Genomic DNA, 7,926 nt, shown 5'->3' on the forward strand with positions numbered 1-7,926 from the left:
GATACATAAGGGAAGGATGCTCCAAGACAATCATTGCCCACCTCATAAGCATGCCTATATAGTATATGCATACCCAACCATATCTAATATCCACGCATGGTTGAAGGAATTGTGCGACTGAAAGTTCAATTCACTACACAGAGGGTCAATGAAATGATCCAGTTATGCCAAACTCTTCTCTTCAATAAATTGAAAGAAGCAAATAGCTTGCTACAAGTGAAATTTAGAAGCAGGCCTGGTGCTGGATATTGTCCTATGGAGTGAGGAATACATGCCATTACATTGCAGAAAGTGGATTGAACTATGGGAAAAATGGATTTTCATAGGATTCTATTCCAAACTCACTGAAAAGGTTTGCTTCTGTATTCACACTTGCAGACTCATCAGACTTTTGCATCATCAGATAAGAGTGAAAATCGTAGCCAAGAAAAGAACTATTGAGTACATACATAAAATGATATAGAGAAAGCAATGTTGTAAAAATCTCCTTTTAAAACATGTCGAAACAATAGTGAACGTTGTATTAAAAAAAATCAAAGGAGCTACCATATACATATAAATTTTACAGTCAATATAGAAGTAAAATGGTCGAAAAACCTCTTGGATAATAAGTATACATGTCAACTGTCTAGATATTCAATTATACACTAAGAATAACAGAGGTTTTGCATAACTGAGTGTAAAGAAACCCCTTCGAGACGCAAGCCAATACTATCAATCCCAGGCAAGAATTTTGAACTACCGGCAGAAAGGCTTTGCCCACTTGTGTTTCTGGCAGCTGGTGCACTTGGACCATTGTTCATGAGGTTTGCCAAACTGGAACCTTTAAGACCTGTTCGAGAACCTTCATCTGCTGGGGTCTGAGAAACGAGAGCAGGCACTACCGTATTTTCCCTGGACAAATTTGCAGAGGTCTTGTTCTGATAGCTTCCAAGATGAGTGAGACGTGAAGGACTATATACAACTGATCCTGAATTCATAAAGGCAGGGCGTTCCCATTTCTTTGAAGCCATAAAATCAGCATTCGCACCCATTGATGGCCTCGTTGATGTTTGGCATGTGCTGTTCGCCTTGGTGGTTGCATGCCCAGAAGAACATCATCATCATGGTGCCTTCCTCTTCTGTCATCTTTGGACTCAAACCTTGACATCTAGCAGGGATTTTCAAATAACGAACAATAAGGGAAACAGAAAGCAATCTAGAAGGAATTGCACAAGTCACAGAAAATAGAAAAAGATGGATGGTGGTGGTATTTTCTTTTTTCTTCTTTTCTTTCATCATATTATTCAAGTGCCAGAGCTGAGAGTTAACTATTCTAACAAAACAGTGCAAGACTTACACTTGGGCCTTGTTCCTTTAAAACGGGGCGGATGACATAAAGAATGGAACCCTGTTAGTTAACCAATGCCGCATTTATAAAATAACCATGTTGCAGTATATATTTTATTTATTTATAAAATAACCATGGAGCAGTATATTTTACCTCCTGAGCATCTCTATACCTTCATCGATGTTGTTTACCTCCTAAGCTCTTAGAAAAGGTTGAAAATAACATAAAGAAATAAATAAATAAGCAATATTGCTGCTGTGGCACACAAATAAAAGACCATGGCACAATACAAAATAATCAATAGCCTTCCAAGAAGGAAGGAGTGATTTTCATTCATCAATGCTTGCTGCTCTTTATAAAAAGCTGAGGGAATTCCTCTTTTGAAATTCTCTCATTATGCCTCTATGCTTGAAAATTCAAAAAGCCAGTTCTCAGCATGAATTTATTTTAGATAACTGAGGTTGTTACAACATTCAAGTTCTAAACAATGTTCATTTACTCCATTACTGTTTCAATAACATGCAAGCAAGTAAAAGAAACCGACCTATATAAAATGCAGAACCAAAAATTAGAAGCTAAAATCCTTCAATGTTCTATGGAAATTTAGGATAGAAAACGACAAAAGAAAGCCGTGTTGAGTGCTCTCCTACAGGTCCACAAAGACTACAAGAAAATTGAAAGTAAATAATTATCTTAACGTCCAAGAATAAAGATAAGCAACTCATGGGCCTTGTATCCCAGTGTACTGCCAAATAACAATTCAAGGTATCTAGAATTCCCATTCTTCTTTTAACTCTGAGGTGTACTTGGATGGATGGTTCTTCATAACAGTTTAGCATTTGTGGATCAGCTACATCATACTGGCTTTACAAATGGATGTTACATGGTTTATCACAAGTCGGAAATGGTTAAGTATGGTATGTGGAACTGCGAGGTTACCAAAGTTTTATGGACATGGATTGCTGTTGAGCACAGTACTTTTTGTTGGCCCTCATTAGAAAAGGGTCCTTTCTAGGGATAAATAGGTGATATGAAAGGTAGAAAGAGTGAAATCTGATCAAACTGATAGGCATCTCCTTCTTATGGAAAAATTGGAATCAAGAAACATTTCACAAAGGAAAATAATAGATTGTTGGGAGAATTAACAACTTTTGGATCAGAACTGGCTGTGTAGATCACAACAATGAAAGGGCACTTTCATGAAAGATGTCAATTTCATGAGATCAGAGAATCGGAACTAAAGAAGACATGCTTGCCAGATAGCTGGTTTCTGGCATTCATAAACAATAGTTGGAAGGCCTAGACAATAACATTACGGGAACCAGCCACAAGAGGCAAGCCAGGTTCGTGAAAATGGGCGTTGTTAAGGCCACTTCCAGGGTTTAAATCCCACAAAAAGTGGCCTGTGTGCTTCCACAAGGAGACCAGCTTAACTGTCTTGGCTGTTCATAAGAGATTGGTCGGACACCCAACAAAGTAAGTAGTGTCACTTTTTGATAGAGGTTGATGCTCACTACTATGGTGCAAGAAGGAAGCATAGTCCAAAAAGACATGAACAGGATCCTCCAACCTATCAGATATAACTGAAGTCTAATTTACAATGTAGAGGGGACTTCTATCCTATAAGATTAATTTGGAAAGCATTAACAAATCAACTATGAAGGTACTTTGTCCAATTAGATTTTCCTTTAACATATAATGTTAACAACTAGGTGCAGCAAGCTGTGCAATAATGTAGTAGCTACGAGAGAGAATTGGCTAGTAATTGTCATGATTACATTAACTGCTTGAAGGCAAGCTTCCTCTTCATCTCAAATTCCTTATGGTGTCGGAGCCACTTGAACAACCTTCTTGTGTTTCAAGGGAGCACTTTCCTCATGCTGCCCCCAATCTCTAGAATAGATTCAGAAGGTCAACCACAGTCTACAAGCAGTCAAACACATCTTTTGATAATTCGATATCTGAATTGCGACAGCTTAAAGGTCACCTCCATGAACAAAAGGATGGGGCAAGTAGCAGGGAAAATGTGATGCAGCTGGACTAGGTGGACAGAATCTGGGCCATATTTGAAATCTTTAAAGACTCCAAAGGGAGCCCAAGGGGTTCCAACGTATATGGGAAAAATGCATACTACAGTATTTGTCAGACAACCAAAAAGGACTGGATGAAGCCAACAAGGAGTATGAAAACTCTTCTTCCAATTTTTTAAGAGGTTTCAGTTCATCTCTAAACTTAAATGCTTTACCCATCGTTTAGTACATTGTTCAACCTTTGTATATACTATGATGAAACTACTTTCCTCTATATCGGGCTGAATATATCAAGCTATCAGCATGTCTTTGGACAAATGTATTACAAATCAAGAATATCCTGCACTTAAATGTATGAGTGGGGCATTTCTGTATTTTCATGTATTGTTAATGTAAATATCCTTGTTAATGTTAAAAAGATAAAAGACAAATTTGCAAATCAGAAGCAGAGCACTTAGAAGTTGGAATCTCTTGAATAAAATTTTAACTGGACTGGTATTAACTTACCCTTGCACAAAGCTCCAATGCCTCCAGTTGAAATATTTGACATGGGAGATCCTAAAACCAAGTGAAATTTCAACATATGTAAGCTAAGAAAAGGTCAAAACACTGTAATCGTAAAACTTATGGAAACTTCTCTTTGGAATGACAAATATAAATGAATGACGAGCATTTTTTGCTGCATTTTTCATACTATGCCCATAAAGATGTATACAAGAATATTTTCAGTCAACTACAAAAGGGCAACTCCAATCAAACAATAATGAATTACCATTAGCCTCTGCTGGAGTATCTTCAGTATCTGTTCTTTTGAATAGGCACGAAATGTCATAACCAGTGGTTTACCTGCCAAAAAGAATTTTTTGATCTAAGGATGGTATGAAATAAGAGCCAACATCCCAGAATTCAAATGGAAAAGCCTTCAATTATTTAGGCAATTACAGTATCTAGTTCCTCATACAGCTAGACCAATCAAGAGGCATGAGATCCTTGACACTCACATAACCTCACAAGGTACAACTGACAGGATTCATCAACAGTGACCAAACTAATCAACTCTGTCCTCAAATAGTTCATGACTAAAAATTCCAATATCAACCATGAAAGGCAAGCCAGAACGGTGAAAAGAGGCACTGCTGTGGACCACACCAAGGTTAAATCCCCAAAAGAAGTGGCCAATGCACCACCTGCAAAGGGACCATTGATCTACCCTAAGGACCATTTAGTCGAACCAGGTGGCTGCAGAGTGTATGCAGCATCCCACCTCTGAATAGGTGGCAGACGCTTGACACTGCAGTATTAAGGATGCATCTTAAAAAAAGAGTCAATATCAAAATAACCAACTACTAGAATTAAAGAAACTGCAGATTGTCATTCTCTTTGTATAAATTCAACACTGACACATGCATATTGCGCATTTTTCATCATTTGCTATACCAAGTCAAGTAATGTACAACTCCTATGATCCCACTCTTAATCATGTGTGCATATTACACCGATCATAAAATGACGCAAAGAGCAATAGTTCATACAATTTAAGGACTGCAATTTGGGAAGAAACCGATCAGTCAAGTCTATTGCATTTGAAATTCCTGCACAAACAGATCCATCCGGGAGTTTCTCTTACAAACCATTCAATAAAAATAAAATTCATGATGCCCATGAATAGTAAACAAAAGGAAGATGTCTAGCTTATCCACTACTCTTCAGCTCACCTATCAGCATACAGTGTGAATTTGGGAATGTTGGAAGCCTGAAGAGATCATAAAGCACAGCTTGATCTTTTGAAATCAAATAATCCATCTCATCGATAATCAGCAACCTTTTCATAAGATAGCATAGTAGAATTAGAACACCAATGAAGTTGACTTGTTTACATGCACTAAGAGATCACGATGAAGTTGACTTGTTTACAATGTACATAGTACTACATACTATAAGCAAATTTACCAAAAACAGAAATACATCAATGAGGACTTATAAAGTGTTAGGCTTTAACATTGCATATTTGATCTGTCAAAGGCTCAATAGAAATACTTATCTTGCACATCAAAAATTTACAAGAAAACACATAGAAAGGAACTAATTCACAAAAAAGATGATACTAATATATAATTCTTACATCATCTTTTTGGCAGATGACTGTTTCTTCTCACACAAAAGGTTTTTCAACTCCTGAAATGGAGAGCTATTTACCGAGCATTTTTTCTTTCCTTGGCATTGCTCCAATATCTGTTATAGATGCAGAATACCAATTAATATAGCATACCAATCCTACATGTTCTCATCAGTGTAATTCATCCTAGCCATTAGTAGCGCTGAGAGATAAGGGTTTCCGCTACCTTAATTCCACCCGAACTCTCTGAAGTATCCTGCAAGGACTCTCTAAGGCTCGAAGTGGAAGTTTCCCTCTTCTTCTCTCCTGTTACTGATCTATTGCTGCCCAAAGCACCCATGCCACCATGTATGCCTTCCCACTTTCCACACGACATCCTCTCTGCGAAACACACCATCATTTTACATTCTTTAATCAGATAAAAACAAGAAACCAAAAGAAAACCTCTCGCTAAAGATGAGAAGTAAAGATTAACCTGATCCTGGATCTGAAGAACAAGGAGCAGCTGCTGCTACTGCTAAACCGAGATGCCCTGAGAGAAGCCTGCTGCCCGCTGAGAAGGATCCATGGTCGATTCCGTCTACGACGCCTGTGCTCCTGGAGGCCTCCTCATGTCTAGCTGTAGCAGTAGCACCCCATGATTCGCTGCTGAGGAAGCTCATGCCAAGAAAGTCATGGAACACTGCCTTCCCTTCGCCCACCATGATGACATTACACGGAACATCCTAGGCTGCCATGGATGGAACCTCAGCTACCACATGATGGACAGGAACAATCGGATCAGTCCCAGTATCAACGGCTTGTAAGGGAAGAATACATAATATCAGACATTCAGCTCCAAATATTTGTCGTTCCCTGTTTTAGGACAAGAGTCTTTCTACGAATAACTGAACAATCAGTTACCTTGAACCCTCGGCTCAAATTACAAAAGTGTTGAAATACAAGAAAATAGATGACATTTACAAATACACAACATAAGTACTATTTTCATGTAAATCCCAGCACTGGGTCTGGAATAGAAACAACACAGTAACCGGAAGAGGGTTTGACTGCTGGCCATCCCTTCTAAAAGTATAGATATACATAATCTTTTAAAAACTCCCTGCTTAATAATGTCGCTAGGGCCACAACTATGAATGAACTTAAACAACTAACTTAGAATATGTCCATTTAAATGTCAAGTTGGTGCTGGCGAATATGGAGGAACATAGCATGAAAACCCTAAAGCCAATTTCAACCCTCGCAGGTGTCAAGAAGTACCTGTAAGAGAAGTTTTCTATTAACTTCCTCTTCTCAACGTGAGAGTTCATATAGAAGCCGAATAACAGTAAATCAAAAGAAATTCTTGCAGTGACCAAAACCAATTAGGCTTAAACTCATGAAAATCACCCAGTATTTAGAGAACTCATGGAAAACCCTGTAAATTCATTGAAATTTACCTTGCCTTGGTAAAAATAAGCAATCCTCGACCCAACGGTGACCTGTAGCAATTAATTCCCTTTAGCCCTCTCACGAGTTAAGGGAAAAGCTGAATATATATTCATAAGCATCTTCTGGTGACCTCCAGAAACAAAGGGCGCAACTCATTACATCTCGCAGCAGAACTTTGAACCTGTTGCAGTTAGGATGAGTCAAGTGTAAACTAGGATTAAAGAAAACAATCCCTCATTAACAAAAACCAAGCACAAAACTTACTTGTCCCATGTCTGAAACTGTGACACCAGAGTTGTGTAGTTGCAGGTTTTGGGCAGACAGAACGAACCACCATGCACAGAGAAACCTCGCCGTCCAAGGCAACAACAAATGAGCACCAGGTTGAGGGTTTGGGGATTCAAACTGTTTACCGGAAAATTGATAGCCCGAGCGAGAGACATCTGGCAAACTGGCTGCATGCAAGGTGCTCATGCAGGGCACGGAGAAGAACATGCACACCCTCAACATAAAACTTACGGTAAAACATTTTTTTTCCACTGAATTAACATCGGGGCACGTGAGGCGTGCAATAAGACCTCCAATTCGTAACTTTGGTTATAAATTTCTTACACCGATATTTGGAGAGAAAAACTTTGGTTAAACTATCATAGTGCACAAATTTTTTTGGTCAAAACACTGATTAATGCATGGTCAACGATCGATCGATCGCTATTAGTCCCAGGCAGGGACTAACAAGGTTTAGAGAAACCAGTGTTTGTGAGGTAGAAATGAGATTGCAACATTATGTCAAGAATTTTGAAACTTTGAATTTTTGAATATAAAAATGAAACAACATACAGATAATATGTGAGAGATTATAAATATAACAGTTATAGATTACATTTTAACATGAGATGAGAGAAAGTACATGATTTTTTGGTCTCCCCTCCTGGCAGTATTGCATTTCAGCATTTCAGAGTCGAGTAAGGATTTAAAATATGATATCCTTATTGCCATATAAAAAAAAAAATAAATAA

General features: G+C 38.2%; 1 protein-coding gene across 6 annotated transcripts; it reads right to left on the reverse strand.

Annotated features, from left to right (window-relative positions):
* Positions 1-936: 936 nt before the first annotated feature.
* Positions 937-7,478, reverse strand: LOC149141817 (uncharacterized). Of its 6 annotated transcripts, XR_016265300.1 has the most exons (12): positions 7,172-7,478; positions 6,916-7,088; positions 5,952-6,736; positions 5,703-5,857; positions 5,483-5,592; positions 5,076-5,182; positions 4,893-4,952; positions 4,133-4,206; positions 3,868-3,918; positions 1,484-1,531; positions 1,340-1,390; positions 937-1,150 (listed from the first exon to the last, which is right to left on the reverse strand). XR_016265300.1 is itself a non-coding variant. In XM_089453277.1 (11 exons), the coding sequence occupies exons 4-11, from the start codon at positions 6,178-6,180 to the stop codon at positions 977-979; spliced, it is 960 nt and encodes a 319-aa protein (XP_089309403.1). In that variant the 5' UTR covers positions 6,181-6,227; positions 6,632-6,736; positions 6,916-7,088; positions 7,172-7,472; the 3' UTR covers positions 937-976. The 6 variants fall into 6 exon arrangements, 4 of the variants coding, with proteins under 4 accessions (XP_089309403.1, XP_089309405.1, XP_089309404.1 ...); XR_016265299.1 differs by having other exon boundaries at positions 1,340-1,531; XM_089453277.1 differs by lacking the exons at positions 1,340-1,390; positions 1,484-1,531 and having other exon boundaries at positions 5,952-6,227; positions 6,632-6,736; positions 7,172-7,472.
* Positions 7,479-7,926: the final 448 nt, after the last annotated feature.

Source organism: Pinus tabuliformis, chromosome X (genome assembly GCF_031772625.1).
Source record: "Pinus tabuliformis cultivar Carrire ecotype Pingquan chromosome X, CPIR1, whole genome shotgun sequence".
Lineage (NCBI taxonomy): Eukaryota > Viridiplantae > Streptophyta > Pinopsida > Pinales > Pinaceae > Pinus > Pinus tabuliformis.

Bases quoted from the DNA above. Each gene is read 5' to 3' on its own strand.
- LOC149141817 (XM_089453278.1), bottom strand. From the start codon at position 6,180: ATGGTGGGCGAAGGGAAGGCAGTGTTCCATGACTTTCTTGGCATGAGC. The intron at 5,858-5,951 runs GTTAATCTTTAC...TGTGTTTCGCAG, and splicing joins TTCTTCAGATCCAGGATCAG to AGAGGATGTCGTGTGGAAAG. The intron at 5,183-5,482 runs GTAAGAATTATA...TCTTATGAAAAG, and splicing joins TCATCTGCCAAAAAGATGAT to GTTGCTGATTATCGATGAGA.